Below are 24,522 nucleotides of genomic sequence, written 5' to 3' on the forward strand. Positions count from 1 at the left end.
TGAGTCAGTCCTCTGTACTCCTTGTCGTCCCCATCAGTGATGAGGCTAACTAATGAAGTTATAGGAACTGATTAGAAAAGAATGGGGAAAACGTTTTTGCATATTTTATTAAATATGCTGATTCGTAATTGATTTTTTCACAAAAGGACCCACCACAGATTATTTATAGCTGACAAATGACGAGATATTAATTTGTTAAAGCTGCAGAGGGCAGCAGAAACAAGTTTTGTTTGAGGGTCTCGGTGTCTCATGCTCATTCACACATGTTGTATATAAACAGAGAGTTACAAGGTGCTTACGTAATGACGAAGACGTGTATCTTTACAATGAGATAAGAAAGCACGGGAGAAAAACACACACGCAAAAACACGCTTTGTACCCAAAGCCCTCTCTTATTCTGGCCGTACCCACTCCTCCTACCGTTAACAGCGAAACAGTTTCGTTGCTAGGAAACGTACAGGTTCCAAGTGTAGTAGACCTACTCTCAGGGTCTCACGGTGAAAGGAACTGATTTGAAACAGTAATATTCAAACTAGAACTTGGTGTGGATATAATGGCTATTTTATAATTTAAAACTTTGTCCAAATACGGTAGAACAAACTTGTCTTCTTGAGCTTCCTCCGCGCTATACCGCCCACACGTGCGTAACCAAATGTGGGCGGAGTCAAACAGCTGGATACTCGTGGCGGCTGCGATACAGCGGGACTGGCTGCTGTGAAGCCAGCCTTCCCCCCACTCATTTCAACGCGAACACGGCTAACCGAGGTCCCATCTGCTCTGGAAAAATCTACATACTGAAGTAAAATTAAAGCTAAGTCGTGATAGTTTTTTGGGGGGGTGGGGGTGCCAGAGTTGTGGAGGACACGCCGGCGTACTCAAAGTTTTCATTTTCCTAAATAGAGAAAAAAAAAATCTGCATTTGCTAGCATACAAGGAGGCAGAAGGTGAGTTGTCACGGATTTACCTTTGATGCTTGTTGTTGCTAACTAGAAACAGGAAGGTGGGCAGAAAACCGTCGCATTTGAAGTGTAAGCGAGGGAGTTTTAAATAATGTGTCCACCCCGAAAACAACCCAAAAACTTATAAAATATTGTTGAACATTGAAGAAAAGCAGAACACTAAAGCTTTACGAAAGCAGGAGTATGTAAAGTAATGCAACCTGCTGATCGATGTAAATTAAATTGCTGTGGTCACTGATAGCTTGTTATTGATAGTTTGTTTAATCATTTAATGCTGATGAGTAGGTGAATGCTCCTAATCAACCTCAAGGAACAAGCCTGATCTCTTTATCGATCCTCTCATTCACTAGCTGAAAGGCGACATCTGTGCTGCCAGTGTCCCATCTACCGCCCTCCATCTTCAGGAAAATGAATCGGTGCACAAGTCAGTCACACTCAGATAAATGTTAATCCTACTTGAGAAGATATTGCTCAGCTGGCTGGAGAGGAAAAAGAAGAAAGGTGCTGGAAGATGTCTCTGTGGATGATACTACCTGTTAGCCTCCCTGTCCTGACCATCACTGGGATATGGGTTGTGTAAGTATTTCTGTTTTTACCCCTTTCTATCTTTTTTTTGACATCAGAAAAGTGTAAAATCTATGTAAATGTTCTAAGGTTTGACGTCTGGATCTATACTCTGTCCATAACTTTAAAATAACAAAATACAAATTAAAAATTAGACTTATGTTGAAATAAAAATACTCTTTGATACCCCGGCCTCCTCTCCTGCCTACAGGAGCGCAGCACTACATATTTACCCTGAATTCCTGGGAGCTATGGCAATTGCATGTGGATTAACTCTTTCCGGTAATGATCCGGGATTATCACCATTCCCCTAAAAATCAGACATGCAGGTTTGCAGTAAATCTTAATTATCTGTAGTACAGTATCTGAGCAGACGTGCCGGAGAGAAACCCTCCTGGTTATAGTTGGGCTGACAGCTCTTCTCTCTGTTCTGTTATTTCTTTGGGACGAGGAATGCAAACCCCAGGGGGGAGAGAGACAGATGGCCCAATTCCAAATTGTTGTAGTTCTGAATCAAGGCTATGTGCTGCATCACTGATAAGTTGCATGGAGACTAAACAGCCTAATCAAGCACCAAACTTGAGACCATATGGCAATTAATGTTGTGGTGTGCGTGGCTACTCAACAGTCCAATCAGCAGTGTGTATCCAGGTGTAGCGGCTTAATGTCTCCATGCTGATTTGAGAACATGAAGGTGAAAACCAATCTGTCTAGTTTGGGCATTTTTTTCTGAGCAGAAAGCTGATCTGAGTTAAGATGCTGAGAGCTGCAGACTGCCAGCCCCTTTACACCCATTTCCTTCCTGTTACCTTGACAAGGGCGCCTTGTTTCTAAGAGCAGTCAAGGGTCTTTTTCAGACTTGGGGAATGTCACAGAATGTGGCATGTTGCATAACTCCTGCTTCCCAGTGTGGATGACTGGGTGGGAGTAAGGTAAATACTAGAAAGGGGTGGGAAAGAGCGTAAGCAGAATTTTCACTCAGCATCTGGCGCCCATGCCAAGTGTTTTCTGTATCAAGTTGGACCACCAAGAAGTCTTGGCTTCTGTTTCTCAACTTTTATCAGTCAGTCAGTGTATTTGCGTATGTGTCTTTTATGTAATCCAGCAACCATGCTGGAGTTTAACTAGTACTTGTCAAATTTATCTATAGTTTATTGGCTCACACATTTTTCTGAGGTTATTTTTGTAGAGCTTTTGGGACTTTTCATTGTTAAAAAAAACACAAAAAAAGATTTTTCCATCGAAGTCTTTCTTGATGTAGGACTTGTTCGGTCCTAAATAAAAAACAGGGTCTGTTCCACTTAAACATTGCTTAAAGGCACATGCAATTACAGCCATTGCTGAGCTTTGATAGGGGTCTAATTATATAAACAAACCTATTATTACTTAGCCTCTGTTGAGCACATAAAGCGCTGGTTTAGTTCCAGCTATAGCTAAATAAGTTCACTTTATTTAGAAGCGCCCCAGAGCTGCAGATGCTGTTCTAGCTTTGGAAGCTGGCCAGATGTAAAAAATACACCCCCAAAATCAGGGGAAAATGTAACAACCTAAGCTTTCTTTTTCCTGCATTTGTCTAATGCGGTCTCATGATTTATTTTATTTTTTTTCTAGATTTTTGTTTTTGTCTTGTTGGTACCATTTGTAGTGTTCAGCACATATGGAAAGGAAGCAGAAAAAAATAAAAGGTGTGTGTTTGTTACTGTGAATCTCGGAAGGCTTAAATGTCTATCACCGTCATTTACGCCTGAAGGCACACATTGGCATATTTTCCTTTGCAAGATAATCATAAGTTAATGTGTTATTGGAGAAAAAATTCTCGAGCAAATCGTAGCATTCATTGCAATACTTTTAAGTCTTATCACACACTCAATAGATAAAAGGGAGGACATGGTGCAGTTTTGTTTCTGTTTCTTTATCATAATCAAAAGCTGGAAGTCTTCTTTCACTCACAGTGATGGATTTCCTCTGTGCCAGAGCAGCGCTCTTTACACGGTGATTGATGTATCTTTAACCCTCTGTGGTCTCTCCTGTTTCATATACCTGGAATACACCTAAATGAGTCATTTGTTTGTTAGCTGAAATCTCGGCCTGCAATTTTGAAAAAACCGGTCGGACCTACATAGTTTTTTGTGTGTTGTAGCTTGCTGACTTTCATCTACAGTGAGAGATCCGTGGGAACAGTAAGATGCAATCAATGGAAAAAATCCCAGAGGGTTATTGCCCCCATCTAACCAGCCAGCCAAGTGTTGACAGCCTTTACAGCAGTCAAAACCAGCTGTGCATTTCACTAAGCAAAGGCTGGTAGCAGGATTAATTTCACACTTGAAAGTTAACTAAAAATAGATACTCCAAGCGTTTCTTTTCTAACAACAGCTGGTGCTCTCAGATTATTTTTAAATGTATCAGAAATTAATAGACACATTGTTTTGATAGTAATGATTGCTATGCTCAGATTAATATTTTTGCCTGTTATCTTGACCTTTCGGACAGTCACACCTAACTTGCGTGTGATCATTAGATAGGAGGTGCTAGCTGGCGATTTCCAAGACAAAGATGTAAACAGACAGTGGTGACAGAACTGTCATGTATGATACTGGGTGTCACTCTGTGTCCCAGTTCCACATAGCTGTGCACACCCTGCACAAGAACAAACTGTCCACCTGCTCAGGTTGAACAGCCCGTGTTTTCTGAATCTGATATTGTGTCGACACATGAAATTGTAGCAGATACTGTGTAGTGGAAATAATTTAATACCACTATTTTTAACGAGGGTTGGGAGTAACCAGTCTATGTGTTTTGTGGACTTGGAGAAGGCATTCGACCGTGTCCCTCGGGTGTCCTGTGGGAGGTGTTGCGGAGTATGGGGTGTCTGGCCCATTGCTACGGGCCATTCGATCCCTATACAACCGCTGTATTTGGTTCGCATTGCCGGCAATAAGTCGGACTCGTTTCCGTGGGTGATGGGCTCCGCCAGGGCTGCCCTTATCACCGATTCTGTTCATAATTTTTATGGACAGGATTTCTAGGCGCAGCAACCAAGTGGCGTCTTGCTTCTGATTTCTTGCTTGTGTCTTTGGGAAATATATCTATCCTTTAAAGACTGGCCTGTGAGTAGGATACGATCAGCCATGGAAACATTCCTGATTGGTGCTTAACCTCTTGTAGGCCAGGTTAGGCGCAGCCGGTATGAGGCAAGGAAAGGGCCTAGGGTGGAGTGCCCTCCAGCGGGTGGGGATGAGTTCTTGCCCCCAAGTGAACTAGGACTGCACGCAAAAAAGAGATAGGGTGAGAAGTTCGGCCATCCGGGAGGGGCTCAGAGTAGAGCCGCTGCTCCTCCACATCGAAAGGAGCCAGTTGAGGTGGTTCGGGCATCTGACAAGGATGCCCCTGGGCGCCTGGGTGAGGTGAGGAAAGACCCAGATACTCTGTCTGTATGACTCCGTCTTCCTGTGGTTTTCTGTCAGTTACAAATAGTGTTTTTACCATTGCGTGTGAATAACAAGGTTATATGTGATTGTTGCATGTCCTTCCTGAGATGCCCACCTAGACATGTGGCTAAAAAGATGCTGCAAAATTATACTGTAGTTAAAAGTAAAAATAAAGATATGATGTAGGATATGTAAACACCTCAGAAACCTGAGTTTCCCATAATTTCTTTCTGCATGTGCATATTTGTCCCATCTGCATATGTAGTTGTGTAGGACTTGAGCAACAGAGCAGACACAGTTGAGCTGCACGTGTTCGTGGCGAGGACTTAATCACAGGACTCACAGTTAAATAGCATTTTCTTCATCCATTCAAAACCACCCGCTGGACATCTGGCCCTTTAATGTAGCCTCTGTATCATTAGCTGAAAATGGTTTGTTATGTGAAAAATATGTGTTTTAAGTATTTCCAGGCAGGGTCACAATGTCAGGTATAATAATGCAAGTGGTCATTGCAGCCTGATTGAAGATGTTCCAGTTATAGATTTTATCTGTAGCCTGTGCAAAAGGGGATTTTTGTGGCCAGCACTGGTCTCAATATTTTAAAATCTTAATTAGAAGATAAAAGTAAACGGTTAGCACTGTTGCCTCACATGAAGAAGGTCCTGGGTTCAAAGCAAGCATTCTGTTTGGACTTTGCAGATTCTCTTTGGGTACTTCTGACACCTCCTCCAACTTCCTCATACAGTCCACAGGCATGCAGTTAGTGGAGTTGGGTTAATTGGTGATTCTAAATTGCCCACATGTGTGAATGCCAGTTCAAATGATTGTCTGCCTGTGTTACCCCACAACATACTGTCCGGGATCTACCATCCCTCTCCTTTCACATCTCCTCCTGCATCTCTGAATTGATGACAAGCGGAAGAAAATGGATGGATCAATATATTTAACATTGGTGTTTGTGTTTAGTGCTGACATATACATCACTGAATACATCTTGGATATTATGTTACTTATGTTAGGTTATTGACCTCTGTATGGCTGTGGCTGATCAGTATCCTCACCACAGTCATACCACTTTGACAAAAATGAATCATCTGAGGTAAATGGTAAACGTAGTGGTTCTTATATAGTGCTTTTCTACTCTACATGAGCACCCAAAGTGCTTTATACAGGAGTTTCAGATAAAGGGTAAGAAATGGTGAAAAGTCAGCTCAACTGTTCCTGAAAGTTAAACAGGTGCGGGTGCAGGATTTTAGGTCACCCTTAACGTTCAATAAATGAAAAGACCTGCAGTCGTATGTAGGTCATTTTCAGTCATATAAAATCATCACTGTACATAAGCGACCGCATGAGAAATGCTAGTACAAAGACATGACAGATATGCAAAAAGTTTTTAGTGAGCTTATCAGTTGAAGGGTACATGGGTTTTGCATGAATCTGTTCAGGATTCATGTTCACTCTGATATTACGTTTCCTTGCCTTTGTGGTCTGTCTCTCCTCCTGACAGGTTATTATGTTAGCTGTGGCTTTGCATTGAACTCCCCTCTGCTTTTCACTTGAATTCAGTGACCTAAAAAAACTTCCTATTCTGAGGCTGCTTGTGAGAAGTTTCTTATTTCCTACCACCCTAACGGCTTTTGCCGTATGAATGCTCATTGAGTCACTTTAATAGTTACAATGTATGCTAAAAATATAAAATAACCATTTCCAAAAAAATAACTGTTCCCTTTGATTTTGGCTAATCATTTCTTTTTCCTTTTTAGCTATGCCATGGCCCTTTACAACCAGCACGTCTGCCCTGTAGAAAACTGGTATGTTGACATCTGTTCTGTATTTTGTTGACCTTTGTAACCTTCCTCGCACCTCTTTTGCAACAAGAGCCAGTGAGAATAATTTCCTGCTCAGTCACTTGAAAAACGTTTGAGAGACTCATTAAAATTCGCTCACAGTTCAGTTCAGTTCAATGTTATTTACTTAGCGACAAATCACAACAGCAGTTGCCGCAAGGTGCTTTATATTGTAAAGTAAAGACAATAATACAGAGAAAACCCCAACAATCAGATGATCCCCCATGAGCGAGCACTTGGTGACCGCGGGAAGAAAAAACTCCCTTTTAATAGGAAGAAACCTCCAGCATAACCTGGCTCAGGGAGGGGCAGGCACCTGCTGCAACCAGTTGTGGTTGAGGGGAGAGAAGTAGGAGAAAGACACACTGTAAAGGAGAGCCAGAAATTAATTAATTAATCTAGAAAATCAGCACAAATCTAAAGCTGTGATGCTGAAAAATTTGTCGTTGCTGTCAGATCTTGTGCTCTGCTGCTCTGGATGCTGGGCTCGTTTCGGACAAACTGAGGTTAATCTCCACGAGCAGAGCTAGCATTTGATGACACAGTGGTTTTCTGCCTCTTTGACACACCACCCCTAAAAACAAAAGAAATCCTGGGTGTGATCGCACAAAATGGCTCTTAATATACAGTTACTGTACTGTGGTTTAACAACAGACTGTATTATACAGCTTCTCATATATTTTTACTAGACCCAGTGAAAAAATTCAGGAATATGTCTTTGCTTTGTTAGCTATTTTCCACCATGTGTCCACAGCCTAAAATAAATGCAATTTTTCTCTGTTTTTGTTAATTTGCTTTTGCACTGCCATACATGTTTGTTTGGTTGATTTTTTTCAGGTTGTATAACCAGTCATGTGAGGAGGAGCTGTATTTGCAGAGCGGGCCATCCTTGTGCTGCACACTAGACAATGTACCTCTTATCAGGTCAGTGTGATGGAGTCGTACCTCCTGTCCGTCTCTTCTCTGCCCCTTTGTTTCTGCTGAGTCAGAACAGGAACACTGTCCCATTGTTTTGCATGACCCCTGTCGCCACATTGTTGATTTAAAAAGAAAAAAGCGAGTGAGGAGAAGGAGACGTTTCTTCTGTGTGTGTGTGTGTGTGTGTGTGTGTGTGCATTCTGAAAATAACTTGTGGCAGAAATATCCTGCCTGCCTCCGTGGCAGTTTGGAGGCAAAACACGGGGCTACGTTCAGCCATGTAAACACACATACGCACACGGAGGAGTCGGCTTACAGTCGAGAGGAAATCAAGACACTCCTGCTTCTTTGTTTGGGTTTTTGGCCCTCTCAGCTTTCAACATCAAAGACATGTTATACCACATAGCTATAGTGGCTTTCATTTAAAAAAAAAACTGGAAAAACAGAATAGATAATATGCAGTAATAATGACCCCACCACCACCACCACAACAAATCAAGTGTGCAACTACAGTTTAACACAGAAAGTTAATCTTTAATATAGGAGCGCTGTTGTTGCTAAGCAGTTGAAGCAGAGAAGGTGGAAGAGGCATTCTTCTTAGTCTGTGTTAAATGTTGCGCTGTTGGGTAACAATAAAACGGACCTTCGAACAGTCCATAGATGAAAAATTGTTTAAAATGTATTCATCTCAGCTTTAGTCTAATGAATGGTGCGTTTTGATCCATGTAGTGAAGAATGTGTGTATGACTTGAGTCAGCTGAGAGGGCTTTGGCTTCAATGGGAGTCTGGGCACAGACAGCCAGTGTTGACTGTCTCTGAGCTTTCCCTCCGATAAACATTTCCCATTCGTAGGATAAAAGCAGCTAGCAGTAGGTGAAAAGTCAAACACTTGACTTCAGGATGTGAGGAACAGCCATAGAGTACCTCTGGATGTGTTGATGGTTGGAGTGTAGGCAGTTGTGCATTGTTTCACAGTATTGCTCTAACTGTTTTCATGTTATTGTTTCTTGCAGTAAATGTGGGACTCTTCCTCCTGAGAGCTGTTTCTTCAGCCTTATCTGCAGCACGGGCTCATTCATGGGTAAGGCATCATAAGTCATGGCTTAGGACACGTTAGACTGGCTTATATTAACTGTGTAGACCAGCAAGCTAAAATTTCAAGACACACCTGCATTCACACTTGCACAAAATAGCCTATAATTTAAACGAATATCATCTTTTAAGTATATATTGTCACATCTTGATAGCATATTTCTTTTAGCTGGAGCTAACACGACACCTGCAGTTTAGTTAGTTATAGTTTGCTCCTCATAAGAAAGCAATCAGACCCTTGGGTACTTATTAATATAGTACACTTAATTCTTAGTCTTTACATTTTGTGCAACTGCAGTTATAATGTGTGCTTGCCACAGAATCCCAAGGCACACCTGGACATGCCTCTAGACACATGCCAGAAGAAGAGCAGCCAGGTCAACATATGAATGCACATAAGCATATTTATTGAAGTAGACACATTGTAGTTCACATTGTAGAAATAGAAAAAGGAAGGGGCTTGTTTGCCTAACAATGGTAAGATTCCCGGTTTGATTCCTGGAGTTGACACAAATCCCTTTGGGGTTGCATCAGGAAGGGCGTAAAAGTCAATCAGATTAAACATGTGAAGCTGCCCAATGTGGCGACATTGGGCAGGGAGACACTGAAAGTAAAAATTAGCTGTAATACAGAATTATCCACAAACAAGTCCGAGCACAGATGCAAAGAAAACACTTGTGTCTGAAAGAAAGAATGAGCTCCCATGTGCTGGTCTGCGTGTTTTCTGCGAGTTTCTACATGTGCTGCTGCCCTCCGTTCACTGGTGGCTCCGACTGCCCCGATCTTGATAATGTTTTCCAGCTGTAGTTAATTTTCTAGCTGTGTGTAAAAAGTTACTGTGCTTTGTTTTTATCCAAGCCTCTAGCAGCTATTTTTCTGTCTGACTGTTAGACTCTGGACATTGTAAACTGTCTTTTTGAGATGCAAATTGTAGCTCTGGTCTTTGCTCGTGACAAGAATGGAGGAACTTTGCAGCATTGTATACTGCATGTGTATACAATGCTGAAAAAGGAGGCAGATGGTTGCATTTCATGTTCCCTTGTGTACATACTGGCTTTTTCCAGTTAGTTGGTGAATACACACCTGAGTACAACTGGTGCACACATTTTTGTGTTTTAATTCACAGTTAAATTATGTAGCAGTGAGAAAATGTTGCAACCACTGTTGCTTCATCACGGTGATGGATTTTGTCTGGCTTAGTTAAGACGTAGCTCTGTCGTAACTTTGAAAATGTGGTTACCTTGAATGACTCCTTCATAATATGTATGCAGCATAAGTGTGAAATAATGACGTGTGATGCAGGATTACCTCCACCACTTCCGCGCACAGTGACTGTTAAACAGTTTTCATCTAACTTAGCTAACTTAGTTCCTCTTCTTTTGAAGTGTCTCTCATTGTTGTCTCTTGTGCTCATTGTTGATCATCCACCAAACCATCAGTGACAGTGACCAAAAGAAAAGATGTCTTAGAAAGTACACAGCAAGTAAAAAAACCCAAATCCCTGTTTTTATGAAGGGATCTCTGTCTTTATCGTAAATGTGTCTTGCAATATTAGAGATACACATTTTCCTCCCAGTTACATAACAAAATGTCAGCTAATATTTTGTTTTCATTAGAACACATAACTTGAGCTAAATCACTTAAAAAAGTGGGAAAATTAGAGTGTCAACATGTTTCAGATTTTGATATTTGCTGTTTTCTTCGTTTTCCATGACAGTAAGCTGATTATATTTCTAATTAAGGGAATTTAATATGACCGCTCAGTAAGTAATTTTAGTGAAACACTCCACCTTCATACATTTAAGTGTTTTTTGGAGAGCTAATGACAGTTGGGAATTGAAATTCTGCATAATTCCTATTAAGATGTATATCTTTTCTCCCCATTTCTATTCTTTTTTAAAAACAACATAAAAAAATTGAGGTTTAATGACTCTCAACCTTGATGTAATTGTAAGTGATGTAACATTTGTTAAAAATCTTGCCGTCGCTGTTGCTGTTGATTCAAAATTATTCATCACATTGTTTTAACTGAGTTCAGTTGCACTTTCACCCACTCGGGTGAATCTGTGAGGTTTGGAAGGTTTAATTTTAAAATCTTCTTGGCTGCATTAAAGCTGCTTTTTTTCCCCTTTGCAATCCCATCAGTCTGAACATGGCGTATGTTAATACTGTTTATAAAGCTGCCTCTTTTGTCTATACATAAGTATGTTAAGCTGATGTGGTATGTGGCTATACGACAGACTATTTTAAATATTGTGTGCTTAGCTTGGTAGCTCATTGATTTATGTTTTATTTGGAACGCTGTGCCTGCTATAGTTGACTGCAGGTGTCACTCTCAAATGGAGTAACATGGACTTGGAGAATTGTAGATCGCCCTGTAATTGTTTTTCTCCTTTTCAGTTCAGTTCCCACTTTTCTGCCAGTGTACACACAAAACATTTTAAAGACAATGCATGCATTCTCTGTCTGCATGCCTTCTGTGGGAGACGGTGAAGTGTTGTGTTTGGGTTGAAATATAGCCCATCGTATGGGTGGCAAGGTTTTTTCTACTGTGAGGTGCAAGTGGGGCTGGGTAATAAGCACTTTATGAATGCACATTAGTTTTAGTGTTACTCAGCCCTGCATAGGTGAATGCAAAGGCAAGTGCAGGGCTATGTATGCATGAGAGATTGTCCACCTTGTTGCAAGTTTACATGCAAGATAGAAGCAGTGTGTGAGTCAGTGTCTGTGGGAGCACTTTACTTCCTGCACTGGGCTTCCTGACTTCAGAGAAAACAGCATGAACTTATAAAGGGCAGTTCTGTGGAAGGTAACCAAGTGATGGAACAGTGTTAGGTGCTGCTGCATGGCATCCTTGGGTAAAATAAGCTGTCACACTGCAACTTGTTGTGACCTTCGAGTCCAGGTGGCGCTTACGCATGGGACATGAAGCCCTTACGCTGGAGGAGGCCATGACTTTAGTAAACATGCATCATCAGACAAGGGTATCAAAAAAACGCCCACACAAATGTGCCCAGAATAGAAGAAGAAACACGAATTTCCTATAGACAGAAGCAGCTCGTCCTTGTCTTTAACCTTCAGGCATAGCTTTCATCATTCCAGGATGACTGCAAAATGCCAACAAGTTTAAACACGCTCATTTGTTATGATGAAACACACATTTAGTTGAAACAGAAAAGAATCCACCAGCAGCCAGTCTGCAGCAGGGCGAACGAGACGCTTTAATCTAATGAAAAAGCTGCAGTCGACTTTCCTTTCCCTTCAGCAATACAGTATGTTCTCCATTATAAAAAGGAGCCAATGAGCAGACTGTTTCCGTGCCCGGAGACACAGTTGTTTGTTTTTCCGTGATTGTAACTGAAATCACTTTTGCCGAGATGATTTGGGTACAGAAGGAAGAAACAGAAGAAAGCTTGCACAAACACAGATACACACTCACAACTTAGAGCTAGAGGATATGAAAACATAAATAAATCATTAATTTGTTTTTTTAATAGCATTACATAACCATGTCTTGGTCTTGCTTGTACCAGTGTTTGTCTCTAAGGTTTAAACAAATGTTTTTATTATCAGATTTAATAGCAACATTTCAGTGAGCTCATAGTAAACTTTGCAGATCAGATGGACTTAAAATGAATTCTCCCTCCAAACATATTAAAACAGAATGGTTAACATAACGGTGGGAACTTTGCACTATTGTACTCACAGGAAATTATGCAAGACATAATTTCTCAACATGTGATGCTGAACTCTCTCTATAAATCATATACATACCTAAGCTTTGTGGATGTGTAACTATGAAAAAGATCAGCAAAAAAACAAACAAACAAACAAAAAAAAGCTGAAGACCTTTTTTTAAAACTTTTTTTTCCCCCTTTGGGCAGCACATTAATAAAATGTAGTATAACTATAATCATGTGTGACTTGGCTGTTGCAGTAGTGTATTTGTGTGGGTTTTTTTTTTAAAATGAAAAACATTCTTTTAATATCATCTTTTTATCTTTGCAGCTTGCTGGTGACTCATTTTTCATCCTAGTGTTGCGGCAATTGTGGTGTGGTGATTTCCCCTCAGTAATTTATCCTCAGCATGAGTGAAACAACTATCATCTGGAAGCTTTGCTGTTGTTGTCAAAATCAGAAAATGATGTGAAATATGCATTGCTGACTTTTTAACAGCTGCAAAGAAAAGGTTGCTTTAAGACAAAAGACCAGGCCTGGAATAAATAATTGCTACTGCTTCATCCTGAGGTTGTGGCCGGGCTATAAAATGTGTCCGCTCAGTGAGACGCTACTTAAAGCCAGACACGTCACGGCATAGACAAACCCTGGAGACAAAGCTTCAGAGAGGAAGGAAAAATCTATCAATGTAAAGACTCTACATGGAAATGTTTTTCTTTTCTAGCCATGACCACAGTCTCCATTTGTATTCCCTTTTGGCAGGGACAGACCCTCTGAAAGGCTGCCTCTTACACAGACACTGTGACAGAGTTAACATAACACTTTAGTCCCTGGAACAATATATGAGCGTCAGGTCAAGACATGAGGGGCTCCTTGTCCTCACTAATTCTCCCACCCTCCTCTTTTCTCTCTCCCCATATGCCCCGCTTTCTCCAAGCCCAGTCAGCCTTCATCAGGCACCAGCCGTGAGGAGCCAACAAAGAGAACCCAAATGGGGGTCAGCTCCTCAGTGCTCCAACAATGCACCCAGTCAGAGCCTGTTAGCACATCGGCACTCATCTGTCCCATATACTGTACTTCTTTCCCCTTCACCTTTTAATTGTATGTAGGTTTGGATCGACCCCCACCAAGATATCCTTCTCACTTTCCCACCATTTTCTGCTTCTCATAGTTTTGAGTCAGAGAAGCTGCTTAACATCTCTGATTTCCTGTAATATAGCTTTCAGGGAGTTCATGTATTTCTTGGCTAAGTCACGTGTGAGAGTGTTTGCATTAAATTGAAGCCAGGCACTTTTATATGGTAGTCGTCCAAAAAAAGCCAGATGATGCCTTTTCTCCATTCCTTGCATGCAGTGACTTTTTAACATTGTGTAGCTGATTTTCATCTCCCTTCTTTTAGTGATGGTGATTGTGCTGCTTCGCTACGCCCACGTCATTGAGAAGCATCAAAACTGTGTCCTGAACACGGCGAGTCTCTGCACGGGCTGGATCTGTGGTGCTGGACTCATCATGGTGGGCAACTTCCAGGTACAGTCTTCTACTTTATTTAACAATAAAACACAGAGGTCACTGATGATGAAGACAAAGATTTATGGATACCCAAAGAAATTGTATTCAGCATGGGAAATAGTGAAATTATGCACACAGAGACTGAGGCCTCAGTTGTGTAGTCCTAGAGACTGGCTGGCAACCCCTTTGCAACCTCTGGTCACTCAGGAAAAATGTGTATTTCTTGACTGGTTGGTGATTGGTTGCTGGGTATAGTTTCTCACAAAGAGTCTGCTGCACCAAAAGCGTCCTTGTAATTACTTGGGTCGCTAATGTAGCTGCAAGTATTTATAGTTTGAAGAAAAGTTGCCAACTTGTCCTCAAACACTCACCAGCTATTAGTCAAGCTATAGTCAAAAATCTGTTGCACTTTTTCATGTGAAAAGTGGGGTTAGTGTCACACTTTTCATAGCCTCATTACTGGTCTTAGAGTAGTTGGCGGGTATATGAAGTCGGCATCTTCCATGCAGGTTGCGGGCAATAGCAGAAGCAATCTCAAGGAGGTTTTTTTGGTGCAGCAGACTCTTTGCTGGGTGAAATTGGTCACAGCCTCCAGCAACTACATGCCAGCTGGTTGTAAAAATGCTTTGATGTTCAGATAAAATGTCCAAAATATCTCTGGTTCCTGTTTCATTAATATATTGAGTCATTTCTTTTTGCTAAATCATGCAGCATGGCTTCATCTCTAGTAAATTCTTTTACACAGCCAAGAAAATAATCTGCTGTATAATCTTTAACGTGTCTTAGTTTAACCTGCCTCTTTTTAGGAGTCGTTCTCTTTGCTTCTTTCTGTCAAACCTTTTATTTGAGATTAAACACACCTCAATGTTTGTAATGTTAACTTCTTCCTTCATCAGCACAATACTGTTCACAATAATTTCTTTGGTCCTAAAACTTCAAGTGAAGAAACCCAACGTGAATTCCTTCTTCTGTTCTTTGGGAAAGAATTTCTTGAAGTTTAAATATTTAGAGCTCTGGCTGGATGCCTAGACAGTGTGTGTGTATGTGTATTAGTACTACCTTTGCTGCGTGGACAGAACTCTGTTTAGACAGTAACATTGTTGCGACCGCTTCAAAGAAAGTGTGCATAATGTCAACTGTTGAATTTTTGGTTAAAAGTCAGCATACGTGTCAGATTCAGGAAGTGGTCACGGTTAGGGTAAGAAAAGTAAGACCATTTAACGTCCTCTGAGGGGAGGTTATTTTGGTGTTTGACGCTGGGCTGGATATCACTGCAAAATCTTGTTACCATGCTGCCGAACTTCTTCAGCTTTAAAAAGGCCGTAATAGTTCATGGGAAAATAAAGAGAGAGAGGCAGCCATGGAGAAGGCATTTGATGCTATATTCAGAGTAAAGAGAGGAGCAAAAGTTTTGAAAGAAAATTTGGTTTGTGTTGAAGTAAAGTGAAGTTTCTTAGAGTATAATATTTCTACAGATGTGACTATTTGGTTAAATTTGATTGTTTGACATGTTAGAGTCTCAGCTCGTTTTACATACTCCTCTTACAAGAGTTGTGTATGTGTGTATTGGAGCAGATTTGCAGATGTGGCAGTTCATGCGAGGGTGTAGTAATGTCAACCTCACCTTCTTCCCGCTTTTCCTATGAGGCTCGAGCTCTGCAGAACAGGGAGGAATTTTACAAGAAGAGCCAGGGGGAAGTGAGTCATCAAGTCTGGCCATGCATGGAGACGAGCTAGGCAGACAGGGTGTGTGTAACAGATGCCCCATCTATAACCAATCACAAGCCTGATCCCTGCAGCCCGCCTCACACACTGCCCTCTCTTGAAGTTCAGGACATTACACAAACCCACATTTTTAGCATTGAAAACACGTGTATTCCGGATCCACTGGCAAACGCCACAAACAAGTTTGACTCAGAGAAGAGGGAGCAGAGCAGGTGTCTGACAGTCAAAATCGAAACAGATCAATGAAAGCACAAGAGACACAACACATGGCAGCGTAATCAGCCGCATCAACTGCTTGAGCGCATACTTGTGTGTTACATAAGACTTTGGCAGTACAGCTGTGGTGTGGTGGAGCCACGGGGGCTTTTCCCGTCAAGCGATCTGATGATCTGGGAAGAGAAGTACATGAATTGTTGATGGAGAAGCACATTACTGCCACACAGAGGTGCCTGAGTGTGACACAGCTACATGGAAAGCAGCTGTCAGGAAAACAAAGAGAGAAAGAAAAAGGAGTAGAAAAGTTGCCTGGACTGCTAATCCCACTGAATGTTTGATGAAAAAGACTGATACCACCTACAGTCTGAAGGTATTTCCAATCTGATTTGGCTGGAAGATGTCACGCAAATCAGGAACTGAAGTTGCACACCAGTTCCTCACTTAAAACACATTGGTGTTTCGTTCTTCTCTTTTTTTTTCTAAAAGCTCTGGTCTTCAGGTGATGTCGAAAGGGCTGTTGTAATCACTGGTGGTGCCACTTTCAGTTACAGATATTCACAGCCATTGTGTATGTCCTGCACAATGGAGGCGAGTCGGTAAAGTTGGTATGTTTCAGTTCATCTCATTTAGTTCTGTTTCTAGAAAGTGAAAATAGAGAAAAAAACAACGTTAGGCTTGTTCCCACAGAAACATCGTCACAGCGCTTATCTACCTCAGTCCTTTGAACACTATTACTGCTCATTCCTCAATGCCTCAGGATTATGCATGGGAATATAAAAGAAACAGTAAAAAGATCTGACTGCTACTTTGGGAAATATCACAGGTGCAGCTAAGTATTGTGCTGAATTTAGCTGCAGAAAACCCACTAATGAAGGCAGGAGCTCAGAGTGGTTTCAGATAAATATGTGTAGCTATAAAAAGAGCTGTTGCTCTTAAGTGCTGCCCAGTCTTCTCTTTATTCTCATTTCCTTCCTTATGCTTTCCCTGTTTGATGTTACACTGCTTTTCACTGCCACACTTTGATCACTTCAGTGTGCTCACAATCCGCTAATTTTGCACCTGTATATATTAGCTGCATACATTACCTGGCTGTGATTAGCAGTGATCAGTTGATGGCGTAAACAAACAGGTATTAGTGATTGAATCTGGGACTCCTGGCTGCACACACTCACTCACACACATGCACACAGTCAATAGAGCTCACTGTGCAGTGTATGAATGAAGTCTGCAGCCAACACCTATTTCACCAGGTGATTAACCTGCCAAATGATAAAAAACGTGCCGTCACAAAGTCAAAGTGATTTTCTCATTAAATACCATAAACCATTATTTTCACTTCACAATACATTGGATCAGAATCCTTATCAATACTGATTTACTGATTAAACTTTTGCAGCTCTAGCGTGGAAAATAGATTAGTCAGAAGAAAATGAAGAAGATGGAGAACAAAGCATTGGTTGTTGTGTGTCCAGAGGTGGAGGTGCCACACTGGAGTTGAAGAAATTGGATTGATTTTACTGTGTGAGATACAAAATTCTGGCTCAGGAGAGCTTTACAGCAGATCTCAACTGTTCCAAACTTTTTTGATGCATCCTCAATCATCCAGGAAAGTAAATCTCCAAAAGTTGAATCTGTTCATCTGGACGTAGCGTTTTGTGGGAGAAACGTTTCGACACTCATCCAAGTGACTTCTTCAGTCTCAGCTGACTGCAGGTTTCCCCAGTCTTATAAACAGTACATTTGCATAATGACTGAAACCAGCCCACTGAAGGAACAATGGGCTGGGAGGTCAGTTCCTTAATCATAATTATGCAAATTCTCATGACCATTGATCAACAATCACTGACCAAAACCCACTGATCAAAGACCACTGATCAATGGCCATGAGTACCTCACACCTCACACCTGGACCTCACAGCCCATTGTTCCTTGAGGCCACGAGTACCATTCACAGAGAGTTGGGGAATGGCTGCAATCACAGCATTGTAAGATGGCGAAAGATGTACCCTTAGGCCCCCTCCTCGATTCAGAGATGGTCTTTCCCTTTTCACGTAAATGGCCTCCTTAACTCCAGTGAGCTGGTTTCAGTCATTATGCAAATGTACTGTTTATAAGATTGGGGAAACCTGCAGTCAGCTGAGACTGAAGAAGTCACTTGGATGAGTTTCTCCCACAAAACGCTACGTCCAGATGAACAGATTCAACTTTTGGAGGTTCCAAACTTTTCTTATGCAAGTCTTACGTTGCCACTTCAAGGATTAGCCTACTACAAAAGAATGTTCAGCATGTACTAACCAGGTCAATAGACAAATGGCTTAAATACCAAACTATGAGGCTATTGCTGTAATGATCCTGGAAAATGATAACAAATAGCAGAATTTATACATCTGGCATTAACCATGAAACAATTGTTTTTTATCTGAGCAAATCAGTCTAGTCCTTTAATGTGTCTCTAGCTCAAGTTAATGTACCACTAAATCTCTTATCTGCTCAGATCAGTACATCTGAGCTCTCTGTGTGTGTGTGTGTGTGTGTGTGTGTGTGTGTGTGTGTGTGTGTGTGTGTGTGTGTGTGTGTGTGTGTGTGTGTGTGTGTGTGTGTGTGTGTGTGTGGACCCTTCAGTGGGAGCTGTAGTCACATGCTCCTGAGCGGCTCTTTTGTGTATTGTTTCTTGTTGTTCTTGTGACCAGCAGGGAAAAGGAGGCATTCTGTCTTTTTGCTTGCTGCTGTTGCCTCCTGTACGCTTGCCTTTTGTGTTGCTTTTCTCTTTCCCCTTTTTACTTAAAGAATCGTAAGAAGCTTCGACCTGAATTTTGCATACTACTGAAACTGGGTGATGGGGCCCCTTCCTGAATTTTCCCACGTCACATTCACTAGATGTTTTTATTTTGTGTTATGTCTTTGCGTCAACCCTATAAATGGCTCCCTTACCTTCTCTTCCTGTTCTCTGTCCCTATATCACAGGTGGATAATGCCAAAATTCTCCACTATGTCGGAGCAGGCATTGCCTTTCCCACCAGTATGCTGTTTGTGTGCCTGCAGTCAGCGCTGACGTACCGACTGGCCAAAACCCAAGGGGAGTACAACTTGGCCCACCTCCGGCTCTGCATGACCCTGCTGGCCTTCGTAGCCTTGGTGCTCAGTATCCTTTCCAGCCTCTACAGTTGGCTGCCCTGAAGCTTTAGGGACTAAGCATCCCCTTTTACCTCTTTTCATCAGATATTTTTATTTATTGTTTCATGCAGTTAGTCCCTGGCACCTCTTTAGCAATGACATAAAACAGCAAGAGTTTTTAACTCTTTAATTGTGTGATACAGTGACCTTTTTACCAGATATTAATGTAGTGCATTAACGCCAGTCTCGTGTCTGCTTCAGACAGTTTTGGAAGCACGCATCAGGAAATCTTGGCGCACTCCAGCATATTTCATAGTAGGAGGTGGAAGATGAAAGACCGACTTACGTCCGATCCAATATCTCTGTCAGCTGATATCCATCGAGAGAGGTTCAGAGCTACAGTGCATGTGGAAAAAACATATTAGCTGGACCTACAGTACAGATATACAGTAGCCGTAGCCTGGGCCTGTCTCTTCATGGGTAACATAATCAACATGTGAGCATTTGTAAAGCTCACTAATTAACTCATTGTGTCTTGTTTACTTAACCTGGACAAAAACTGAATGTTTAATCTGCATCGTGCAGGTGAGTGGAGGGCCATATCCACGACTGCTTCCTGTCGGGGCGTTTCAGTTTTAGGTCCTTGCATTGCTTTGCTGCTGTTTTCCTTAACCGTGTGTTTCAGGTGGTGTTTTTTTCTGTCAGGAGAGCTTCGTCCTGCAACACGCCTCGGCCATCTTCGAATGGGTGTTCTGCATCATCATCATGCTTTTTTACGGGACTTTTGCCTTCGAGTTTTCCGGCATGTCATCAGATACCATGGTGGTGCTGGCGAGAGGAGGCTCCCTGGGACTTGCTGGCAGAGAACACAAGATGGACGCACTGGGAGGGCCCGGTTTGCACTCACAACCACATCCACACCAACCTGAAAGCATGTCCATGCTGTAGCCTCCTGGCACACGTTGATGCCACACAGTTGCCTCATTTTATTCCTTTCCAACTCTAGTCTGAATTATTCATTTCCAGCCGTGTTCGTCTGAAGGTTTGAAATGAACCAGGCCAGTGCAGCAGCCGTTCAGAGCGGGCGTAGCTCTGCTGGAGTTTATACTTACGTCAAACTTTGTGTCTCTTAAGAACTTGTTTGCATTTTGCACATTGCACAGGCGTGCAAAACCAAATTTTCTCCCTGCTCATTGCTGTCCTCAGTGACCATCAGAGGAGCGTTTTGTGAATCAGATCGTGGAGGTCTTGTGAATCCGACGGCCTCGGATTCAGATGACTGCCCCGATGCGTTCAGAGTGTGTAAGAAGTGAAGGCTGCTGGACAGCCCAGCTGACAGTATTACAGTGGGAGGGTGTCACAGTGTTTCAATCCTGGAAACAGAACAGGACGGCAGTTTGCATTTTTCATCACATAAACCTCTGTTAAGCAATATTTTTGATGTTAAGTCACATCTTTGTAATTAACACCCTACACTGTATAGATCTTCTTTTGTTTTTTACTGTTTTGGTTATTCATTCTGCATACTCATCTGCACATTACCTCCCTTCCAAAGCCACGTGTAAAGCTAAAATATTTCTGTGGAGTTGGTTGACCAAAACTAATCAGAAATAATATCATCTGGTGGACATCAGAGTAGTTCTGAGCTCTGTTGTGCATCTCATGGGCTTGTATTTAGATACGAGTGTCATTTTGTTTAAAATGCTTATTGCAGCATTAAAGTTTGTGCCGTATATGCAAGCCTAATATTGCTGTTAAAGTATCAGACTGCATGGACTTATTATTTCCGGAGTATTCGGGTGACGTTTCATATGTCTTTATTTAAACTGTGTTAAGAAATTCAGTGAGCTCCGAGTCACATAAATCTTCTAATTAAGACTGAAAAAATACACCCTTCCCCATTCTTCTTGGGATCCATAGACTAGATCAATGCTCAGCTCTTAAATAATGCTGGATTGAACGCCTTCTCTGTAAAAGAATATGAAGGAGAGGTGACACAGTGTCGAGAGGCCAAATATGTACCAGCTAATTCAATCCAGTGCACTGGCTTTATTGAGTTTAGTGACAGGGCATTACACGTGTTTCCAGGTCCTGTAGGCAGAGGTCTGCATCTTATTATTCCCACATGCAGGAGGAGGAGAACGTGTTCTTATTGCTTTAGCCACTTCCTTTTTCTGTGAAGCTCGAAACTCTGCACAGGTGGAGATGTTTCAGCACATCAAGCTGGTGTAGTGGGACAAGGGAAAAGGATCTGTATAATGTAAGACATGGTGGAGATGGACTGTCCTGCCCCTGTGTTACTGTGTTATTTTGCAGTATGTGCCAAATACAAGTGTGCCTATGGCATTGGTGCTAATACACAAATAGGCCTTACCTTGTTGTTTTCCCTTACTTCAGCTGTGATTACAGCAAAGCAATAAGAAGAGACATAAGGTAAATCTGTGACTCTGATAGTGAGAGCAGGGACAAAAGCTCAGGAGTACCAGCATGTGGAGAAATGCTCCATGCTTGCTAACATCTGTGCATAATTTTCTCAAGCTTTGAGGAGGCAGAGGCTTTACAACAGTAGTACTTCATGTAATTGGCCATCAGCACATCTGGCCACATGTCGAGCTGAGATGTTGTTTGTGTAATTTGTCCGCAAATTCACAGTATGTTACTGAAAAGTAGTTATTCACTATCAGGCTGAATGTATCAGACTAGACTGAACTAGAGTGAAGGGGAAGCCTGTGCACGCTGCACTGAGGACGGAGCTGAAAGTGACACCAGCCGCAACACTGAGCACTTGCTTCTCTCTGCTGGTCACACCGCTTATTGCATGTGTTAAGCTCACAGGAGGGGTTTTTTTTTCTACTTGAAAAATTGTCCGTTTTTTCTGCCCGCAGTCAGAATACTAAGGCCAACTCACGTTTTTTTTTCTATTATTTCATAAAGGTGGAGGTTCAACTCCAGCCTGAGCTTCTGCCTGCGACAATACACTACTTTTACAGTATGAGGTTCCTCCGAGAAACCACATTAAACATTCAATACATTTTAAACGTTCACTAAAATAATGGTGCTAATCATTTCATATTTACTTAAAGTATTTCATCTGACATCATGGTTTATGAATATTTCCTATTTCTAGCTGACCACTACAAAAAAAAGAAACATTTCTTTTAAATCTTCACATTCGCCATCATTCTCTTCATTTCATAAATCATTCTTCCTCATTTATGGATCTGTCTGATCTCTACACTCAGGAAAACATTACCACACCAGCTGCGTTCTTTGATTCAAGGCCTTTGGCTTTCTGCCGTCTTTGTTTAAATTGAATTTTTGTTGATGGGATTCCTCGTGTAGATTTGTTTCCTTATGTAGTATAGGTGCAGCTGGCGTTTTTTTTGTTGTTGTTGTTGTTTTTTTACCGAGCTGTAAGACTGATGATTAGCCATTACGTAATAGATTGTTTTTGCTAATCAAGACTCTGTCAAATGTGCGAGAAAACTGAGCTTACTCGTGTAATCAAGAGATCATTGGTGAGACCATTCCGACTAACAAGAACCCAACAATCCTCACATCACCCCACTCTAAGTTATACAGCTCCCTGTGCCTTATGTACTGTTTTGATCATGGAAACCAAAGAGGTCACAGTTGTAAATTCTATTTTGATGATTGTATCCATTTATGCCTTAATATTCAACAAATAAAAAAAAACAAAAAAAAAAAACAGCAAACGTTGAATCCCACTGGTTTCATTACACAACATGAGCACAAAGAACCAGACAGTGGTTCTCTAATCTTTTTTTTTTATTGTTTAATTATTTACATTATCCAGTTTCATTGACAGAAGGTGACACTCCTATAACAAAACAGTGTCAGCTGTAGGTGAACTTACATGTTTTTTACACTCGCCACCAAAACGTCCTGAAGCTCTACAGACAAAGTTTTTTGTTTTTCTCTTAAGACTTTCTTAATCCCATCAGAAGTGCTTCTCAAGGATCTAATTAAATACTCTGTCATTAATAAATGCCAAAAAGCTGGGCAAAAATGAAATATTCTTAAAGGTATTTTTTAAAGAAGTGTGATATATGCTAGCGTGTGCTTCTAAAGTTGTAAAACAGCAAATTTAAGACATTGGTGGTCCACTAAATGCTAACGGCAAAGATTCAGACTTCTAATTATTTGCTAAGTTGAGCCACATTTACAGCAGAAAGCCTGCGGGTACTAAAGAAAAAAAAGAAAAACCATCTTCCACAGGTGGCTGAAAGGGAAGAGCAGTGTGAAGACAAAACCGCAAAGGCTATTTTACATTTTGATTTATAAGTTATCTCCTCCAGAGATCCGAACTTGACCTGTTATCTCACACAGTGGGAATGGTAGTAGTGCAAACAGCTTCCTGTGGCACATTTACAACAGTTTTTTATAGTCATGACAATACGGTTTCTTAAGCCACGATTTTGGTTGAGCAGTAATTACACCTCTTACAATAATATGGCAGCCACTGAGGGAATACACATTTTGCAATAGCACCTTTTAAGAATAAAGTACTGAGCTTTTTTAAGTATAATGGCCAAAAGAAACCAAACAAAAATTCACAGCTTTGAGGTAAAACACTGCGCCGAGTGATGTGGAAGTATTTATATTTTACTATTGTACTGTCCCTTTACTTTACTGACTTTGACTATTGATTGTATGTGTATTTTTAAAGCACCAATATCTGGATGTTATTTGGCCTCGGAAAGGACGGTGGAAAAAGATTAGTTACTGAGATGCCATCCGCAATGTCCCTCTCCTCACTGGGAGGATGTCACTTAATATGTCTGCTGGCTACAACTGCTCACACACATATTACTACCTTCTGACATCTTGAAAGCTGACTTATCCCTCCCTAACTTTGGTTTCAGTTGTTTGGTTTTTTTCTGTTTAAAAAAAAGTGTCCAATCAGTTGTATTGGAGCTGGAAGTTGTAGTCCACAAAGTCTTGTTCAGCATCCAGGTGGAGATCAGGACAGGCTGGTGGAGTATTTACAAGACAAGCTTTTTGGGCACCTCCCAAGAAAACTCCGGTCGGCCAAAGTGGCCGTAAGAGGCTGTCTGCTGGTAGATCGGCCTCTTCAGGTTCAGATCCCTAAGAAGAACACACAAGAGATGAGACATCGCAGGCGAGAAAGGACTGTGAAGATTTTGATCAAAACTATTTGAAGTCATGAATTCTTAAACATAGTAGAAAAAAAACATAAAGGTGAAACATGTTGTGCAATGAGCTGTAAGTACTGATTGTTTGCATGTCCTCTTGTGAGCTTAGGGTTTTTTGTTTGTATTTGGTGTACATGGGTGGCAAAGTTTGTCTGCGTGTCAGGATGGCTTGTACTGCACTTTGGATCAACCTCCAACATTTATCGATTACAGAACTCTTAAACACTTGAACCAAAATGAAGTCATGGGTTATGCAGCTCTTAACAATTAGCGATTTTGGTAAATCAATTAAAAG

General features: G+C 41.3%; 2 protein-coding genes across 2 annotated transcripts in view; one reads left to right on the top strand and one right to left on the bottom strand.

Annotated features, from left to right (window-relative positions):
- zgc:154058 (uncharacterized protein LOC795538 homolog) lies at positions 1-23,621 on the top strand. Its single transcript, XM_031735179.2, has 8 exons — positions 1-944; positions 1,310-1,535; positions 6,715-6,762; positions 7,636-7,722; positions 8,730-8,797; positions 13,886-14,013; positions 18,901-19,078; positions 19,736-23,621. The coding sequence occupies exons 2-8, from the start codon at positions 1,471-1,473 to the stop codon at positions 19,996-19,998; spliced, it is 837 nt and encodes a 278-aa protein (XP_031591039.1). The 5' UTR covers positions 1-944; positions 1,310-1,470; the 3' UTR covers positions 19,999-23,621.
- mat1a (methionine adenosyltransferase I, alpha) overlaps positions 22,822-24,522 on the bottom strand; it is a 7,079-nt gene continuing 5,378 nt past the window's right edge. Inside the window, exon 10 of the mRNA XM_031735251.2 lies at positions 22,822-24,159. Coding sequence (XP_031591111.2) covers positions 24,057-24,159 — 103 coding nt within the window. The 3' untranslated portion in view covers positions 22,822-24,056. The remainder of the gene's footprint in view (positions 24,160-24,522) is intronic.

Source organism: Oreochromis aureus, linkage group 13 (genome assembly GCF_013358895.1).
Source record: "Oreochromis aureus strain Israel breed Guangdong linkage group 13, ZZ_aureus, whole genome shotgun sequence".
NCBI classification, from domain to species: Eukaryota; Metazoa; Chordata; class Actinopteri; order Cichliformes; family Cichlidae; genus Oreochromis; species Oreochromis aureus.

Coding starts and splice junctions, on each gene's coding strand:
- zgc:154058 (XM_031735179.2), top strand. CDS start 1,471: ATGTCTCTGTGGATGATACTACCTGTTAGCCTCCCTGTCCTGACCATC. Junction 6,763..7,635: donor GTCTGCCCTGTAGAAAACTG/GTATGTTGACAT, acceptor GATTTTTTTCAG/GTTGTATAACCAGTCATGTG. Junction 19,079..19,735: donor CTTCGTAGCCTTGGTGCTCA/GTATCCTTTCCA, acceptor CGTGTGTTTCAG/GTGGTGTTTTTTTCTGTCAG.